The sequence below is a fragment of the Sceloporus occidentalis genome, unplaced genomic scaffold (assembly GCF_023333645.1).
Source record: "Sceloporus occidentalis isolate IW3139 unplaced genomic scaffold, rSceOcc1.0.p SCAF_7, whole genome shotgun sequence".
Taxonomy (NCBI): domain Eukaryota; kingdom Metazoa; phylum Chordata; class Lepidosauria; order Squamata; family Phrynosomatidae; genus Sceloporus; species Sceloporus occidentalis.
Window position 1 is genome coordinate 37,398,630 of NW_028316987.1, and position 21,481 is coordinate 37,420,110.

The 21,481-nt window shown below is 37.9% G+C and overlaps 1 protein-coding gene across 1 annotated transcript in view; it reads right to left on the reverse strand.

Annotated features, from left to right (window-relative positions):
• The window catches only part of BMPER (BMP binding endothelial regulator), a 231,281-nt gene that overhangs the window by 75,610 nt on the left and 134,190 nt on the right, over positions 1-21,481 (reverse strand). Inside the window, exons 11-12 of the mRNA XM_089532445.1 lie at positions 17,938-17,983; positions 6,954-7,283 (exon numbers count right to left, since the gene is read on the reverse strand). Coding sequence (XP_089388571.1) covers positions 6,954-7,283; positions 17,938-17,983 — 376 coding nt within the window. The remainder of the gene's footprint in view (positions 1-6,953; positions 7,284-17,937; positions 17,984-21,481) is intronic.

Below are 21,481 nucleotides of genomic sequence, written 5' to 3' on the forward strand. Positions count from 1 at the left end.
TAGTATATACAATGATATTAATATTTACATAATATTAACTTTAACTCCAGCTATCTGAAGGTGTTATCTCCCTATATGGCTTTGCAGAGCCACTGGCCATGCTGTTTTGAGAATCCTGGGAACAATACTCCAAAAAAGTAACTTTTCCTAGCTGTGCTTATTACCTGGGACAGATGCTATCTGTAGTTGTTAAAGGGAAAGCTTTTTTCATAACTGGTCAGGTTTTGTGGAATCCTTCTACACAGAAAAGTCAGTATTGCCATCACTGCAGTGTTATCTGCACTGCTCAGTATTAATATTTAGAAGGCATATCTCTAATTGTTTATTTTTTGCACCTTTTTACATATACTTCCATGTTATCAGTGTTAGAAGTATTTGTCAGTCTGACTGTGAATTTGGTTGTAACTTGTTTTAATTACGATGGCATTACAATTTGCTATTCCTTTTCTTTATATATTTTGTTAATACTTCAGTTAAGAAAGGGCGCACAGTATGCATGATAAAGGCAGAAAGTCCAAATGCCATACTTATCTGTCCATGTCTCTTTTTAAAAAGATCTGGTAAAGACGTCTGCCTAAGACACTAGAAAAGCAATTAATCTGAATAGACAATACTGGGACAGATGTTCTGGTTCAATACAAAATATGCTGCTATATTGAAAACACTTTGAGGTAATACTTACATATGAGTTTGTTTTATTATTTATAAAGTTTATTGAATTTTAAAAAATACGACATATATGTAAAGCTGTATTGTAGTTTACAGTTGTTGACATTTAGATTATCCAGATGTTACATGCACACATAGTAGGAACGATACTTAATATAAATATTTTAATAAATAATAGTACCATAAAGATATCTAATGCATGCAAGATTTGCAACAGGGGCAGCTAAAAGCACACTGCATCACTTTCAGTTAAGGACTCAAATGATTGCTTACTATTGCCATTTAGAATAACGTTACATGCTGATATTGCTTTTCTTTCTAAGGCCAAGTTGTGGCAACACTGCAGCAAATGTAAACTACTTTTACTGGAACAGTTTAGTGATAAGAATCATGCTTTGCCTTGCACAATGTCCTAGATAGTCCTGGGATAATCTGCCAATGCCTCATTCCACCACATTTGTTTTTTAAAACCTCATGTTCTTTGCAACAGATAAAAAAGTGAATTTGTGTAAAAAATTTCAAAATCCAACTAAAGTGATATTCTTGTAGATTTGCACCAAACAAATAGGTACAGTTATTCCCATCATGGAACAGCCATGTGGTACCAGCCCTTCAGGAAAGACTTGCCAGTGCTAGTTCCTCATCAACATGGTTGATCATCCAGACATTAAAAAATTAAGCACTCAAAATTCTAGGCCTAGTTGTGGTTGAATACAACAATGTTTTCTCCAATATTTGACTTTTAAAACAAACAAACAAACAAACTCTCAATATATTCCATTTTGCATATATATAAAAATGCCAGTTTTCATTCATTCTTATATTTATATCACCTAGCCCTAGGGACAGATTCAATCTTTGATATCTCCAGAATCCCAGTAGGACTGGGAAAGAACATGGTATAAATTGCAAAACCATTGTTAGTAAGAACACCCAGTACTGCCCTAGATAGACCAGCAGTTTCACTCAGCACAAAATAGCTTCATATGATTGTTTTCACAGTTTAACCAGTAGATAAGTGTCTCATATTTGATCCTGTGAAACAAATGCAACTTTTTGACAATGATGCTTTAGAGTCACTGTGAGTTGTAATGCCACTGCTGTTGCCATTGTAGGTTTGTGTCACCACCCTCAGGATCAGAATGTCACACAGGCATTCAGCATGAAGAATATGAGCCTATCCCATTGTTAATGGGGAAATGATCTAGGTTGTAGAATGCTGTAATTACATGTTATTGAATCAACCATTATATGCCATATTTATCCTATCTTTGCCAAAACAAAGGCAACAATGTTTGTTGTATTTTACTGAACTAAGAGAAGAGCCAAATGGAATAACAAGAAAAATAATATTTTACTTAATTTAAATCATCCCACGTTGGTTCTCAGGAATTCGGTGGAATTTCATAATTCAGCTGGCGGTGAAGAGAGACATTCAAGATGCTTTTAATTAGAGTTTATGAATAATGCTTCTCTTGTGTGCATTCTACAGACAGCCACAAAAATTTTAGTCTTGTAACTGATGAATGAACCCAGAGCTGAGGCTCTATTTTTCAGGGGACAATGGAGCAGGTGTATGAGCTCTTAGCTCAGAAGGAGACACTCTGAAATAGGTCTCTAGTGAGGATGACTATACTTCACATCATTCTCTTGTCTGGTAGATTAGGGGCAGCAGGGACACAAGCTTAGGAACCTGGATCTCTGACATTTATCTAAAAAGTTCTTGGAGTGTGCTTTTTAGAAACGATGAGGCAAGGCTGGCCTTTTCCATAAACCTTTTCCAACTTGCTGTTCTCCTCCTGCATGTGTGCTCCCTAAGAGCTTTTCTCTATCAGGATTGCTAGGTGAGTGTTTGCTACATCTGTGATAAAAGTGACCTGAGTACAGGGGGAAAGTGGGGGTGATGGATTATTTATTCATTTATCATTTCATTTATCATTTTGTGAAGATTGTCTAACTTTTCTCTAAGGAATCCAAAGCAGCTAACCTTTTTAAAAAAAATAAAACAAGCCATTAAAACATCAAACAAAGTAAACGAAAACTCAAAAATTTAGGCTTTTCCCTACTGTCACATCTGTGAAGGTCAACAACTATCAGCCTGCCTCGAAGGGTTCCTCATGGAACAACTATGGTTTAACCAGTTGATGAAACACATTTAAATGGGGAGAGGTCAAATAGCTTTTCTGGGAAGGTATCCCACAAAAAAATCAGTTCAAGCTTTTGCCTGGACATGTGAAGATATATGTTTGTAGATGGAATGGCTCCAGGCAAACTGGCCTCGAACCCTACATCGCTGTGTCTGGCCACCACTACTCCACTCCATTAGTCCCCAACCTCCCTGGGCTGCTTACATTCACTTCAACTTGAGTAGAACAGACCTTGTGATCAGGAACCCTGATAAAGCCAAGCTGTCATCCACAGAGAGCATCATCCTCATACTCAGATGAATATAACATCCCTTCAGCCCTCCCCAGTCACATCAAGGTGGTCAGGGTCTGAAGGGGTAGGCACAATTGTAGGGGATGAGGCCAGCCTTCACAGCACTGCTTCCCAGACACACACCTGCTCACAGCATGCAAGTCAGACAGGTGGACATCAGAGATGGAGCCAGCATATACAACCCTATCCCTCTGGCTATAACTAATAGTCAGGTGTTCAAATGAAAGCCTGAATAGGACTAATGTGTCAGTGTGACAACTGGAAAAGCTTTTCCTTTCACATGCAACCAGTGGAGGACATGATAGAAGATTTCCAACACTGATGGAAATGAACATACAGGTGAACATATTAGCCCTTAAAGTGGTCAGGTCATTAGCATACCCCATCATACAGGGAAAATAATATCCTTACACGGGGGTGGGGAGTGAGAACCACTGGCAATGGCCACAATATATGAGTCAACATAACTATATGAGTCCTTTTGCCATTCCTAAGATTTCTGTAGTGTGTGGAACAAAAATCAATAATTAGTTTACAAATGGGCAATGAGGAATATTTCAGTTACGGTGGTGTACTATAAAATATACCAGAGGTTCAAACGGAATGCCTTACTTCATCCTCCCCTCTCTTTTAAAAAATAACCCTTCTTATATGTTCTTGTTCTGTTTTTTCAGAAGTACATAAACTGTGTTAGAGTAAGTATATTCAGTCTCCTTTGTCATCCCAAAAAGGCCCTTTCACACTACACAATTCTAGCTCCATGATTCCCCTTTAAATGCATTGAAAACATCCATTGAATCATAGGATTTTCAGTTTAAGGATGAGAATTCAAAATTCTCAACCAGAGAGCTCTAGTACCTTACCAAACTATGTAGGTATAAACCCCAATATTCCATAGGAATAAAGTGGAACCATAGTTGTATTGTGTGAAATCATACTTGCGTGGTGTGGAAGGACCTGATGTCTGGGCACTTATAACTATACAATCTGGCAGGCAGTTTGTTGGTTGGCGTATTCATAATCACAGAGTTGGAGAGTCTTGTAAGCCATGTCCAACCTTCTTTTTCATTAGTAAATCTGCCTACAAACAGGCCCTTCAGGCTGCTGCTAGGAATGTTGGCTAGAACCGTTGTTGATGAGCAGATGTTCAAAGCATTTGGCTAGTGGGAAATTCGCTTTAAGTTCCAACTCATTTCAATTTGATACCAATGGAATGGACTGTTAGAAACAACTAAAAAAAGTCCTATTATCAAATATCTTGATCACGAATATATATATTTTTACATTCAGCACTCTTGGATTCCTGTGTTCCCTCATTTACCTGTTTTATTTAAAGGAGCTACCAGCTGTTTTCAATTCCACTATTAAACCATATTTCAGGTTTGAATGATGCAAGATACACGTGGACACAAAAGACTGAATCCAAACACAGAAGCAATCCATCTAGGCAGAAAATGAACTCAGACAGATGTTATACAACACTACTACACTTCAGGGAAGCACAGCAAACAGCTTTTCTTTCACACTTGGGGTCTAACATCACACCAGATTTTGGTTCAGCAGGGGATTTTTATGCAGGACACGTTGGCTGGTGAGCCTGCTAAAGCCTGTTGGATTTGTTTTCTTTTATTACATTTGTTTGGTTTGGATATGTTTTACTAAACTTATTTCTTGTTTTACAAGCATTTCTGGCACAGTGCTCACTTATTCCCAATCTCTGCTTGTGTTACAACCATGGTGTAGATCAGTGGTTTTCAAACTCTATTCTGAGAAACCATGGGATCCTTCAGACAATATTCAAGACTGTGGCAATGATCTTACAAATATTTCTGCCATTTTATAAGACTCAAACTCCATTTGGCAGATACTGAAAACCTTCCAAAACAACCAATCCTGCATAATTTGTGTCTGTTATCTGGGGAACAATACCCCACCCACCCATCCCTTCACCTTGTGTTTTTAGCATATGAATGCTAATACGATTTGTTACCAGGAGGAAGGGGGTCAAGCAAAAATTCATTACATCCTTTTTAGTAATTCAACTCAGGTTTTGGTTGACGGGAAATGAAAATCTTCCTTATTGGCTTCAAACAAGCCCTTATATTGAGAGTCATAAAATACAAACTTGTCCGGTTCATTATGGGTGAACACCCTTCATGTTAAAAAAAAAAAGGGGGGGGGGGGTGAACTCAGGAAATGTTTTGCAATTTCTTCCTCATTTGGGCACGAAGAAAACAAACCAGTTTTAGGACTCTCATGGTGGTTTGTTTAGGTGCATTTTTAGCCCTATTTGGATCCTCCCCTTTAGCCTAACAATGAGAAAAGGCATTTGTCCAGATAGTCCACTTTGTTTGTTTGTTTGGTCTTCTGATTTATTTCAGATTAAAGTTGGCAAGGAAATTTCCTCTTCAAGATTAGGTATAGATTTTACTGGTCTTCATGATGAAGCCCTGAATGATCCAAACTTCACATATATTGAAATTGGCCTCTATATTTAGTGGTCCACCTTGCCTGCCATGTTCCTGACAATGCAAGACAAGCATCAAAGGAGAAAATTCATTGTACCCTTGGGCCACACAATAAAGATTTAGTGGAGTTCAACTTGGCAGTTTCTAAGCTGTGCAGGACTGATGGTTGCTTTCTCCATTAGTTGGTTTTGTTCACACTTTTTATAAACAAGAAACCACACAGTCTTGTGGAACTCCTTTCCTCTAGAGAATTACCCATGCATGAGCATGGAATTTTTTGGAAGTGTGGCTGAACATTGTAACTGGATGTGGTTTTTACTAGAGCTATTCAGGCACAAGGTACTTAAAAATCTGTTCCAGTATTATATTATAGTGTTTTAATATGTGTTTTATTGACTTTTGATTTTAACATGTTGCCTATTTGAAGCTTTTTAAGTGGAAATTCTAGGAATGGAAATAAATATTGTATAAGTACGAATGTATTAGCAAGTTTTGGAAGTATGGAAATACTTAAGTACTGGTAAAATATTGACCAGGACATTGCTCGTTTTGACAAAAGTTTAAGAGCTAAACAGCATGAGACCCATCTTGGTTACATCAAGATTGAACTTCTGCACTCTGATCTGCAGGGGATTACTTTTTAAGAATTATAATAGACTTTTCATCTAGACCAAAATGCAGAGGCATCTTGTTCACAGAACAAGATTGTATGACCCCATTCCAGAACAGCTGCACTAGTTACAGATACATTTCCAGTCAAGTACTGATTAGTACTTATAAAGCCTAACTGGGTTGGATCCAGGTCTCCTAAAAGACTCCCTCCTCCTTTCATTGTTCTGCTCACACCTTTAGATTTCATGGAGAGGTCCTTTATGGCATCCCAAAACAAGGCAATAATAGATTGTTCAGGATGTGAATCTAGGTTGTGGAATTCAATTATGTGGGAGATTCCTCTCGCCCTCCACTTTGTTGTTCTCACTGCTTGGTGAAGATAATTCCATTTAGGTGAGGTTTTTATTAGCCTTTCTGTTTTATTATTCTTGTTATTAACTTTGATCTGATTCTGATGTTTTATTTTTCTGCTACACTGGATTTCTTTTTTAAAAAAAATTAAAAGAAATTTAAAAAATTAAAAATTAAAAAAGAAATTAATTGTTTATTAATTTCTTGTTATATTTTATTTTTCCAATTGGTATGTGCCTTGTGTTCTATTAAATAGTGAAAAAGAAGCAATGGAATTAAAGCAATCAATCAAACAAATAAGAACAGTTTCTCAGCATTCAGAAACCCACAACAAAACTTCCATATTCTCTGCATTATACTTGTGGCTTTAGTGTGGACTCAGGAGTGTAAGAAAGGTACTCAGCATTAACCCACCTGCTTTCGTTGTCACTTTCAGCAGATATCCGTCCAAGTCAATGTGAAAATGTGGTGTTTCATAAGGGAGGGATATCCTTGTCCCATTCCACTTCACAGTGAGGTGCTGATGGAGGCTGATAGTGCTCCTGCCCAGCACAAGGTCTACAGATTTTGTCCAGGAAAAAGAGCGAGTCCGCCGGGCATCGTTTTTCACCAGCACCTGGAAGGGTGAGGTAGAGGAGGAGCAGTCTTTCGTCAAAACGTACTGACATGTTCCCTGAAAGTTAAATGTCCGTCCATCAAAAGTGTTGTAGTGGGGGTCTCCAAATACAGTGCAAACGCCAGGCTCTGCAAGTGAGTGAGAAACAAAAGGACCAGCAATATGTTTATGTTTGGAATGTTAGGAATTATAAGAATGTAAAGCATTTTCTAGTATTCAGGCCCAGCTCTAATATTGCATGTTTTATGTAAGTTTGAAAACAAGATCACTATATAGGTAAACTCAGAGATGCAGGGTGAGCTGTAGTTCTTTTTCAAATGAAACCTGGATTTACTGCTATGAAATTAATGAATTGTACTTACTACATCAATGAACTGAAATCGTGGGTTGGTTCCTGTAGATTACAAGTACTCATGATCTGTAGGCTAGGTAAATTGTGACTGGAGGTAAAATCTGTGAGTTGTTCATTACAGCTTTAGTATGCAATTCACATACATACCTATTCAATATGACCTACTGAATTCATGATGACTCATTCAAAAGCACAGGGATGAGACTGGGCTGATGGAGACCTAAGTCATGATCTTGAGAGGACTTTATCCTCTTTTCACCCATCACTCTCTGTATAACTGAAATTCCCTAAACTGCATTAAAAATTGCTTTTGAAACTCTTCTTTGAAGCAATACATTATGAAGGGGCAGATAACACCGATGGGGGGAAGAGGCCCTCCCCACTTTTATTAAAGCACTATAACTGCTTTTAGGTTACCTTGACAGTAAATTCCAAGGACACAGCAAACATGTAGAAGACTGGGTTATACTGCAAACTTGTAGAAGGCGGTCAATGTAAAAAAAATAAATAGTAGGAATTACACAGTACTTTCACTAGTGGAAATAATAATTTATTACAATATATAGCTGGTATAAGAGTGGAATGGGATTGCAATGGAGCCCATCATCATCATCATCATCATCATCATCATCATCATCATCATCATCATCATCCACACCAATCACTTTCTACTACCCTTTCCAGGCATAATATTTGTGTTTTGGAAAATGCCTCACACCAACTTTCCAGAGAGCCATGCTCTCTAAATTTGTCAGTTGCAAGTGGACTAGATGAGACTTATGCAACAAGCCAGAAAAATTCCACAGAGACCACTTCGTGGAACCTGTTTTGGCCCCAAGCCCCTATTTTCTGGGAAATGTCCTGGAATACCAGTCTCTTGGGGGGAAATGGCCTGTTCTGATCTCTTCAGTTCAGGCTTTTACCCACAGGCTAACTTCACTTCGGGAACACAAGCATTCAGCTGTTCAGAAAAGCTTTATTCAGTAAACAGAGATGATCATAGTACATAGTTGTTCTCAGGACTGAGGAATATACTTAGAGTTCAAACAATTCACCTGTTACAAAAGCCTTCACTCAATTTATCAGCAATTGAAAATATGTTCTTCCCTCATGTTTGGCCCCTTCTTATTTTACCCCTGTTCCAATCTATGGATTCCCACAAGAACAACTGTGGTAATTGGCAACTCACACTTCTTCCCCACACATCTGCTCATTATGCCTGATACACAATCTTTACTTCTCCCAGCTTCACCCACAAGGTATCATAATCCGTTTTACACACATCTGTTCAAACACAACAATCAAGCATGGCAACAATCAAGTATGGCATGGCCATATCTGGACCATGATCCTGACTCTACCAAACCAAGCACTCTTATTACCAAGTTCTTTCCAACTCATCTTCCCTCCCTCCTCACCACTGCTCTTCCTCTGCTCCCCACTACCTTTAATCATCTCTTCTCCTGTCCGCTGTTTAATAGGCTGACCATACTTGAGACAAAAACAGCACATTTGGTATGTCAAAAATGGGACATGATTATATGATATCCTGTATTCATGAAAAAATAGGATGATAATAAATTTTGTTACATGAACATATTAAGCTAATAATAATAATAATAATTTGTTTTATTTATATACCGCTATTCCAAAGATCATAGCGGTGAACAGCAAGTAAGCTAATTTGCCCCCAACAGTCTGGGTACTCATTTTAGAGACCTTGGAAGAATGCAAGCCTGAGTTGAGCTTGGGCCCTTTTGTTGGTCTTGAACTCGCAACCTTGTGGTTGCGAGCTAACAATGGCGCCATACAGACTGACAAAATAAAGCTGCTTCGGGTCACTTTGGAGGTATGCTGTTTAAATGATGCATGCCTCATAAGAGTTTGGAAGCTGTGCCAAAGCTGCGCTCCAGTACTTAGGACTGGATCGTGGCTTTGGCATATCTTCCAGACTCTTAGGAGGCATGCATAATTTAAAGAGCTTACCACCAAAGTGACCCAATGCAGCTTTATTTTGGCCTGTCTGTATGGGGCCAATTATTCTTCAGTAATACAACTCATACAAAACATTAGGTAGATGTAGAGGGAGACTGTATTTCACCATGATCGTACCATGAATATTTCTCCATTGAAGTAATCTTACACAGCAAATTTCAGTCTTCCAATACCTTATCACAAAACTTCTCACACTCCATGACACTTTTTGCGAGGCTGGGTGGGTTGACAACCACTATTTCAAACAGGGATCTTTAAACCATTTTTGTAACACAACAGGGCATTTTTCTTAAAAACGGGACAAAATTGACATTTATGTTAAAATGAAAGGAAGATCTGGAAATACAAAAAAGGAGTACTGTCCTGTTTAAAATGGTACGTATGGTCAACCTACTGTTTAAAGAAGCACTGACAATTCTGAGCACCCCTGTTTCTTTAGAGTGTAGGCAGAAAGGAGTATAAAGTAAAGCAAGATGAAGAGAGGGCTGTGGCAGTGGTTGCAAAAGAGGAAAGCATGCAGATCTGGGAGAAAGGTAGTGAAGATAAGAAGCAAGAGAGGGAGGAGAGGTGTCCCAAGGTGATGCAGGGATAGAAGAAAAAGGGGGGAGATGTAAACACTGGAGTATAAGATGCAAAGGAGTGGAGAAGGGTGAACATGGTGAAAATGCAATAGGTACACTTGACTTGCAAATGACTTGTAACACTGAAGAAGGAAAATGGACACTCATACTTAGAGACAAGAGGGCTTAGCTAATGGGTATCACCATGATATATCTCTATCCATTCTGTGGGAGAATTATTCTTCCCTTTTTATTTATTTAAAGTATTTATGTATTACGTCCCAGCCCACAAGGACTTCCAAGGTGCTGAACAAATAAAAACAATTAAAATAATACAATTAAATTACTTCTGACACACATTAAAATACTCCTTAAAAATACCCAAAAGCAGTCTAAAAATAATTCTAGAATCCAGTTTTAAAATAGCTAAAATAACAATTCCAGATACTGGATGCTATGTGGAACAGCACTGTTTTGGCTACCCACCGGAAGCTTTAAAAAGTGAAGCCAGCCTAACTTCCTTGGGTAGGGAGTTCCACAGTCAAGACACTACTACAGAGAAAACCATGTTAAATGAACCAACGAACCTAACTTCATGAGGTGTTGGAATGGTGGAATGCAATTGGCTAACCACACTCTATGGTCAGGCAGGCTTGTTTCTTGCAAAACAGAACAGCTGTATATTTTGCATCATAATTCTGCTTGTACAAGGAATGGGGGCTTGCCTTTTCTTTAACTGAAACCTTAGAATCCAGACAAATGATTGTCCAGATGGGCACTTGGTAGATTGCTTAGAAACTGATAAGATCCAACTAAACAAGGAGCACAACAAGCCTAGGCAGAGATATGAGAGGGGCATAAATCCCCCCAAGGTTCAACAGGCTATCTATGTAACCCCTGCAACCTGAGAGGTTGCCAAGGTCACTGGATTTACATTCATGTACCTCTGTCTTCTTCCCACAAAACCAAGGTACCATACATTGGTTTTCTCCCAATTTATTCTTAAAATAGGAGAAACTAAGAGAAAACTGCTGCACATTTATCACACAAGGCTACAAAAGTGGAGTTCTAACAGGATAACAGTGTCTTTTGGCTGGTATTTATCACACAGTATCATGTCCATCCTGCTGCTGCCATGCGTTCCACTCATTACTGTAATGCACCATTCCATTCATAAGCAACACATCAATATGCTCTCAATTTTGCTCCTGTTTCATCACTGCCTTCATGCGATAGGTCCCTTCCACTGCAGTTCCATTTCTAAGGCAATCACATGGTGTGAGTTGGTGTGATTCTGCTCCTGTCTGCCTTTCCCCCTGCACCTCAGAGCAACTGCAGCAACCAACACCTTCCTGAAGCTGGATGCTGTGTGCACACTCACACAGCAGTTGGCTTTGGAAGGTGGTTGGCAGCCATGATCACTTGTTCCCCCCATTTCCTTCTAGAAGGAGGGCATTGGCAGTATGAGAAACAGATCATCCAACCATGGATCACCAAAGCACTATCATGGGGGAAAGTATGATAAGAAATTATTCCAAACTAGTATGCTTCCATTCTTCAACTTGCATGATTATGATGGGACAGCAGGCTGGTGTGCTAAAGTCCCATGTGCACCTAACCCAGTACTAGAGATGTGAAGACATCTCTACCCAGAACAACAAATGTATTTTAATGTTTTTAAAAAGCTATTAAAAACCCTATGCTATTTCTGGCTAGATATTTTAACATAACCTGATGTTTGACATGAAAATAAGGAAATTAGGAATGGTACTACAATGATAACATTGACAAAAATAACCTCTTCCTCACCTCCATTTTTTAAATACCATATTATTGCCTAAGAAAACTCATAAATGCGCAAATATACTCATACATAAATACGGTACATGGAGAATAATTTAAGGACGTTGCTACCTGAACTATGCAGTAAGCTGTAAAATAATGTTTGGTTGTATTTCTAAGGTGTTATTAAAAATGTACAGCTTGTACATGATACCCCATGGGACACAAAACATAAAAGGACACACTGTATACCAAGGTGATATTATAAACATTGATACCATGATTTTTTGTGGGTTTTTTGGGTTATGTGGCCATGTTCTAGAAAATTTTCTTCCTGACATGGCCATATTGCCTGAAAAACCCACAAAAAACCATGGATGCCGGCCATGAAAGCCTTCGACTTCACATTGATACCATAAACTACTCTTCTTTTGAAACAGACATCTGTGTTCATTTGCTTCAACATACTGTAGAGGTGGGGGGAAACATGAATTTAGCAGCACCTTTGAAACTAACCCATCTATTTTCAAATGTGCTTTTGTGGATATTAATCCACTTCTTCAGAATCAGAGGGAGGATGTCCAGGAAGTTCAGAACCTCTGAAAATGACCAAATGTGCACACACAAAATGTAGGAATAAGAATGAAACAGTACTTAATTTCCAAGGAGGAAATGATGGTGATTCATTTCTGTTTGGATACAAATGATTTAGGTACATTTCTTACTTTATCATACCTTAAACTAATCCAGATTGGGTAGAAAGATCTGAGATGACAGAAATGAACTGCAAAGGGCAAGCAGAAATGCATTCACGTGTGATGGTCATAAGGTCATTCCAAAACAAGTTAAGTGCAGTCAACTCACAATGAAATTTCTTCCATTGATATGAATGGGACTCTGAAATAACTGTGTTCTGCTTTGCTGTCAAAACATTCTTCTTTCCATTTCTCCCTGTGATCTCACTAGGCCAAACATCTCTTTCAAATATTACAGATGATACAAAGGCATGTAGACAAGCTATACACCGCTGTATACTTTCATGTGAATACACACAGACGCACACAAATATTCTTGAATGCCTGAAAGCTGCTTCCTTTTCTTTACCCATTTGTTAAGTTTAATTCCACATGCTCAACACCCATTAACCTGAATCAAGAATCTAAGTAAATCACACAGATTTGTTGTCCCTAAATTTAGCAGTCTGGGTTTAAGAGCAATGGCATTGTGAGCTGCCACTATAAATTACTTTGCCATTGTAAGGAGTTATAAAGATTTTTGGACTGTTTTCATTGTGTCTAATAACCTAGGTCCTATATACTACAACGTAAGGGGGTTGGGAAAGGACCATGCTGGGATGATGACCATTTTGCAAGCACTGTAATGTAAAGCCTGCATAATCTGTAGAGAAGGCATCAGGGGAAAGGAGGGCCAGAACACCCGACCAGTCAAGTTAATTCCAAAGCATCCAGATGTAACATACTCTTGAGGAAAGGCTTGCAGTTAATCTACAGCAGCCAAGGAAAATATTATATACACCATAACTAAGAAGCATTTGAATGTTCTCTAAGAAAAAAATATGACATTAAAAAATAGAAAGGAGAGTAATTTGTTCTCACATATATAACTCAACAGGGTTTGGTTTTAAAAGCCAAAAAATGAAACACAGAGCACACTTAGCCAAAATGAGAATTAGACTGCAGCATCAAAGCAAAGCCACTGACCCTTAAATCAAACAGAGACAAACATTAATTAGAAAGTTACCTATAGCATATGTGGGGCAGAAATGGATTGCATTTGCCATTATGTAAAGAAAGGGAAAATCTGTATGTCCTTACACAGATTTTAACAAAACTAATATAGTCTGTTTTTCATTAATTTGCAGTACCAGAATGTACATGCTAAGGACATCTCCACACTTGTCACGCATATATCCATATCACTGACTTACATGCAACCAGAAGTATCTTAGGTTTCCACATAGAGCATGTCTGGTGCATTAAACTGCCCATGAGTTAATGATTTATATAGGCATAATTAAATATGGCTGAACTTAATTTAGGTATCGCAACTATATTTTCTGTGATTCCTTCAAAGGTACCCAAATGCAATCCTAGTATTGCTGCACAATGAGAGTACACAATGGATGAGGAAGAATCTCTGACCTACTTTCTTATGCAAACCAATTTAATTGATACTTCATGGACTACCTTATATACTCGACTATAAGTTTTTTCGGAATAGTTTTCACCCAGCATGAAAGAACCCCCTGCATATGCGGCATATTTTATATTATGCCACTCTTCACCTGTTGTTATTAATTTTAATAGTTTATTTAATAAAGTGATTTTAATAGTAATATATTTAATTCCTTTTTTAAGGGGGGATTATGATATATTGTGTTGTGTATCAGATGTTTCTATACTGTAAGTCACTGATTGCCTTATGCTAGAAGAGGGGATATAAATACAAGTTTTATTTTATTTATTTTATTTTAAGTTGACCTTATGTATAAAGGGCAGGCTGGGGGTGTGTGTGCAAAATTATGGATTTTGATATGACCTGTGGATAAGGAAAGGGTAAAACGTAGGGGCATGTAACAAAGGAACTAAAGGATGAAACAAAAGAAAACAATGCCAAAGAACTTATAAAATTCCAGCAGGTGTAACTGTGCTCACCCTAAAGGCTGGATAAATGAGAGTAGTAGAGGGGACAGTGCTTCCAGGGTTGATTACAAGCTTTCCTTTCACCAGGGGATGGCTTCTTTTTAAAATAAGAGTATTTAAATTTTAATAAATAATACATTTTAAATGTATAGTACTTACATTGACCAGTGGATAAGTCAACTCAGGGTTTTTTGGGTCAATTTTTTGACTAGACTTATACATATGCTTGGAACACCATTATGCTGTTGAGTGGGCAAACCTCTGAACTGCAGTGAAGTCTTTGGCTCAAAAATGTAATATAAAATGGGTGTATTTATTGAACATTACATACAAAAATGTACACAGAGTGCACATGCTTGCATCAGTTGTGTATAAAACTCAATACAGCTTTCATGTGTGCACATGCTACTTTACAGAGTCTTGAGAATGAATATATATGCAAAAAGGACAGATATATGCTGAATCATCTGTCATTACCATATCTGCAGCAAAGTTGTATAGTAGGCAGTTATGCTAATGAAAAAATTAATGGGGATGATGCATGCCATAGAACTATGCTTAATGTCATAAGCAAAAGATCCCTTCAATTTTGACAGCTTACATAATATGCCATCACTCCTAAAAACACTTTGGGTTTATAAATTACATAAACAAAAACCAAGCTTGTGAATTCTAGTTGATTTCTACCTGAAAGAAGGGTTTACTCCATTTAAACTAGCAGAATTTTTAACATGTACAAACTAATTTTGACTGGATCATGTCCTCTGTTTCCAGTGCTGAGGGGAAAAACACATGCACTTGCAATACAAGTTATCAGTTTGGATTGGTTCGCCACAGGGCGGTATATAAATAAAAAATATTATTTTATTAAATTATTATCCGTTGATAGAGAAATAAATCTGCTATGACTTTCTGGCCCGAGCACCACAAAATGGGGGACTAAAATGAGAAATGTATCATACATAATCAACATCTGAACTAGGCAGTAGCTTTTGTACCTTCCACAGTTTCATTTAATTTTGAATTGTGGGCCAGGACCCAGACGTTTTGCTTAGGATCTACCTTCCTATTAAGTGAACAGAGTAGGAGACATAATCTTTATAATAACTCACACCTCCTTCATACTCTGCTGTACGTCCCTCTGCAAGTATCAATAGCTAGTAATGTAACAATTCAGGCATAAGGCTTCAATAGTGGGAAGAGTGCCTCTTACCATTTTGGAAATGCAATTTTATTGAGGCATACTTTCTCTTCCAAAAACTTGGCAGGCTTGCTGATGTGTGATGCACAATCATTCTTTTAGATATGACAACAGTGGGAAAGGCTGCTATTGTATTCTGAACCCTTCTGCTATCATTAGAAAAGTTCATATTGATTTCAGTGGGCATGAACACAAATACACAAGATGGACAATTTTTGGTGTCCCTCTCTCAGATGCATTATTTCCCCACAGCTACAAGTACAATTTATTCCTGATGAGGCCACCGTACCACTTTTTATTTTGCAATGAGGTACCTACATGGTGGTAAAGGCACACTGCCATTAGTTTCCCACTTTTTAAGCACTATTGTTTAAAAAAGACACAATGGATCATTGTGCAACAACTGGATTAACTGTTTTTAATTTAGCCAGAATCACACACCACCAAATTTAAAACAGTATTTTATAATTCAGTTAAAACATTGTCTTTCTGAAATACACCACCCTCCCAGCTTAATCCCAATGACTTTGTATGTATAAATATTTTCACTGTCACTCGGGAAAGCTACAAATTGTGTTAAATTATGTGGAAAACCATCCAGAGAAGTTTATTTCATTGTCAGGCTGGTATTTTGCAACTCTTAATTGCACCTTAATCTAAGGCTACTTAATGGATTAGCTGTGATGGAAAGGAAAGTCAGGATGACTATATTTTAAAAAAACTATTCATCTGTTGCAGATCAAACCACTGTCAGTCACAACCTATTTCCAGGGCAGTGTTGAAGGAATGCTTCCTATTTGAATGTTTATACACTGTTCATTTCTGATTTTCTCTTCTGTACATCTTGCACACTCCAGCAGATTTCTCATCCACCATACTTTGTTTTTAACAGGTTTTAAATTATACTTCCATGCTGCCTTATAAATCAGTGCTGAGGAAAAAATGGGGCTTGCTTTCTTTGGAGAAAGTAGATTGTTGCCTTTTCCAATAATATACACTCACACCTTTGCAAATGAACTTCACTCATTTCCCCAGGAATATTTTGAAATTTCATATCCTGATCCAAGAAGAGTTATTGACTCCTAGCTCCAGACTATTTCTTCAGTGTCTGGGCTGGTTCTCAGAGGTTGTCTTTTATGAGAAAGAAGACTGCTTGCTAACCATCTGCAACTGGGGGATTGGTGTCAACTGCTGACTTCGTAGGTTAGTCATTAATCTCCTGGTAAGAGCCAAATTGCTGGCCCAGAAACAGCTATATAAGGAAAAGTTGTATATGGGGGAAATTCAGACATGGAATTTCATCACTTCATCATATCTGCATATTTGAATGGGTCATCACAGATCAGACAGTACAGACAGGATTTTAACATCATTTCACATTGTCTCTACTACAGTACTTTCCCAATGGAGTTGCCCAACACATACAGCTGCAAATAACCATGTGGTGAAATTGACTGATGTACATATCTGTACAAAGTCACCCTTTTAGGAGGAATTACACTTATCATTTAGATTTCTTGACCTAAACGGTTCGTAGCAACCCAGCTTTCATTTCCCTTGTGCCAGAGGACCTACAAATGCCTAGAGTAGTGTTCTCTCCTGGAATCTTTAGGTCCTCCAGTATGACATCTGGCAGACTCTGACTACAGGGTCATGCTGGAGGACCTATAGATTCCTACAGAGAACATATTAATCAAATCCATGAATAATCAAAGTCACAAATGTGGAGGGAAGACTATAGTTCATTGGTTTAAAATTAAAAGGATAGTACATTTTAATAGATAATATTTGCAGCCATCATTTCGAATATTTTTATGCATCAGATTTTCTCTTTTACCTTGATGGGAACAAGAGTGAGAAAAGGAATGCTGCAACAATGTTGTCTGAAAATATTATGTTCTAATCAATTTCACTTCATAACTATTAATAACTTGATTAAAAGCCTTGCAGCACCATAGGTCATCTTGATATAAATACAGAATATGCTGATGGAGATCTCTGAGGATATTGACCCTTCTATTATAAATTCCATTTTGCAGGGCCATGTCTTTTTTTAATACTTGGGAAATGGTCTAAAGATGACTCTATGTCTTAGGCATTATGAATAATTCACCCCTGCCACAAATATTTCTTCTGTTACTCACAGTGAAATGGAAGATCTGTAAGGCAGTTTACACATAATTTATCTGAGAAATTGTTGAAAAAATAGTGAAGAATGAACTTACTCACTTTCAGTGCAAATGGGACAGCATCCTTTTCGGTTAAGGATCTTTCCCTAGGTAAAATAAATATAAGCAATATTAATGGGGAAATATTTAGAACACTGGTTATCTTTTGTAAGTAAAGAAATTCTCTGAAAACATTTTATTTTTGTATAAGAGGTGCAAAGTATTCTTCCAGAAGAATACAGGTATAGATACTGATATCTCAAAATGTTCATCTCTTGTAAATCTTTTCTCAGTGGAAGAAAAGGATAGTTAACAATGTGGATTGAATAGAAAGATTTTTATGCATGCCAAAACCTCACTTGGGCCATTAAAAAAACCTATGTCCATTGTTTTTATCTCTTCTGTAGTTGCCTCCAAAATGAAAGTGAAACCACCACCTTCACAGTAACACAGGCAGAAGCATTATGCTGTCTGCTCTTGTGGTTGCTCTTGATGTATTTAGATCTCGCCTTTCCCCTGAAACTGGGACTTAAGGTGGCTTACCAAAAAAAAACCAACAAATACATTTAACACACTTGTATAAATAAAAACACATCATCCTTTTCAATTAGGATTAGGATATTTCCCTAGATATTTATAAGCAACACTATTTAAACTAAAACATAAAAGTTAGTGAAATCCACACCTTTAAAAGGCCCTTGCAGTCAGTTCTTAAAAGTCTCTTGGAGTTAAAAAGTTGATGACAAAAGAACAGCAAAGAGAGAGCCACTTTATCTTCCTTGATGGAAAAAAAAAATCACCGGTGCAGTGTAATAGCCGGCACGGTTTCCAGGTGACCTGGGGGCATGGTGTGTCAAAACACCATGCCCCCAAGCTGGCATTGAGCCGGACTTTCAGGGCCATCTGTTTCGGCCCACACATAACCAGTGAGCTCATACTGCCAACTTCTTTCTTTTAGTTAGTTTCAAAGGTGCTACAAGATTTCTCTACATAACTGATTCATAGAATCATAGAATCACAGAGTTGGAAGAGACCACAAGGGCCATCCAGTCTAATCCCCTGCCATGCAGGAACTAACAATCAAAGCATACCTGACAGATGGCCATCCAGCCTCTGTATAAACACCTCCATGGAAGGAGACTCCACTACACTCCCAGGGAGTGTTTTCCACTGTTGAACAGCCCTTACTGTCAGGAAGTCCCCCTAATGTTGAGGTGGAATCTCTTTTCCTGTAGCTTGCATCCATTGTTCCGGGTCCTGTTCTCTGGAGCAGCAGAAAACAAGCCGGTTCCCTCCTCAATATGACATCCCTTCAAATATTTAAACAGGACTATCATATCATCTCTTAACCTTCTCTTCTCCAAGCTAAACATCCCCAGCTCCCTAATGCGTTCCTCATAGGGCATGGTTTCCAGACCCTTCACCATTCGGTTAGTCTCATATTGATTCTACAGACTTCTTCTGAGGTACTCCTCATGACAATGGGAAACAGGATTTTTTGAGTGTCAGCACCATGACTGTCATGCTGGGGAGCATTTGGCCCTCTAGATGTTTTGGACCAATTAATATGGCCAGTGGTGAGGAATAAGAGAAACTCTAGTCCACAATATGTAGACATACAAATGTCCCTATGACTAGGCAAATGTTTAATTCCCTACTTAGATGGTTTGGTCATTCCTCTCATTATTTTTGTTCTACCAAAAAAGATAAAAGGGAAAAAAAGACCTCTCAAGTTTCCATTTCTTTCCCTCCCATCTTCTTTTCAAACTAACATTCAGCCAATTGTTATTTAATTTTCTTTATGATTATTGTTTTTGGTTCTTTCTGGTTTTGTGGCTACATTTAATCTGATGCAAATGTAATTATTGGTTTATGGTTTTTATACTTTGTACACCACTTTGAACAACTTTGGAGAGGAAAAGCACTGTATACTTTCCTTAACTATACAGAATCATAGAATTGGAAGAGACCCCAAAGGCCATCCAATCCAACCCCTGCCTTGCAGGAAGACACAATCAACCCAGATATGGTTAAGATCCCAACTGCAATGTGTATAAATCCACTTGTTTGAAAAAGCAGTGCTACATATATAACTAAGTTCTCAATATTGGTATGTATGCAAGGATGCAACTATAGAAGACTATGCTAAAAGTTCAAGATTTTGCACAAATCATCAGTAGACTGAAGTGCCTCGTTTATGTGTAGGTGTTTGGGACAGAGCCAAGGCCTGTCCAATTTGCCTATCCTGACATGTTTAAAAATGAAGTTTTAGACCCTAATCCAAAAGGCAAAAGAAACTAGTTCCATCAGGAAATTATCTGACAGTAAATAGATTTCTATTGCTTGCAGCCTCAATGTATGTTTTGAGGATAGAAGAAATTTTTCCAGTGTTCCTGGCTCAGCGCATAGCTAAATGGCATTTTAATCTCATTTGAATCTGTAAATTACTCCTGCATTTTAAATAAAGACAAGGTTCAGCTCTTTATTTAGTATGCTGCAAGAGGCCAAACCTTTGTTATGAATTCTGGCAGAACTAACAGTGACTAAAAGTAAAAAATGTGCATGTATATTTTAGGGTGTGTGTGTGTATATATATAAAACTCTCTATTAAGCCCTTTAAAATAATTCAATTGATTTCATTTGAATTAAGCTATGGCCAAGATTCAAAGAACTACTTTAAGCACACTCAAGAGCCTGGGCATATCCAACGGGATTTTCAATGTAGTTACAGCATATACTGTTTTTGAAAATTCTTCCGTTTCATGTGTGATTTGCCATGTTGTCTCAGAAGCAAACGGCATAATTCCCAGTACTATGCTAACTTCTGACTCTGGATCCCAGCTTAAAAGCCAGGACCAGTCCTGCTGTTAGGCAGAAAGAGGCACCTGTCTAACTTAGCAGACGCAGGATAGCAAATAATTAGTCATTTGGGATGATGATGATGATGATGATGATGATGATGATGATGATGATGATGATGATGATGATGATTGTATTCTTCCTGCCAGGAAATGAGTGAAAGACACTTGTGGGATTTTCTGCATCAGATGCCAAAACAACTTATCTCATCCTGGGGCCAAGCACTTTCGGGGTGGGGGGGAATCAAGGTAAAAGTTTCTTCTTGACATGAATGTTTAGTCATAACCAACTGTAAGGGGCAGTGCTAAACTCTGTTACTAAGCTAAAGACCCAGCATTGTCAAAGATGACTCTATGTTCATGCGGCTAGCATGACTGCACAGAATGATCTTACCTTCCCACCAAGGTGGTACCTATTTATCTACAGTGGTCCTTCCACATTTGCTGGGGTCAAGGGTGAAGGAGCCCAGTGAATGTGGAAAAACTGCAAATAAAAAAAACACTATTCTTTTTTACCTGAGATAACACCTTTCTAGGAATATCCAGATCTTTCAGTTCAACTCTGTGGTCAACATGTATCAGAAGTTGATCATAGAATCATGCTGGAGGACTTACAAATGCCTAAAGAAATGTTTTCTCTAAGAACTTCTAGGTTCTCCAGCATAACTCTAAGGTCACTTTCCAGCAGAATTGTGCTGGAGGACCTAGAGATTCCTAGAGATGACATATTAAACAAAACCTCAAATA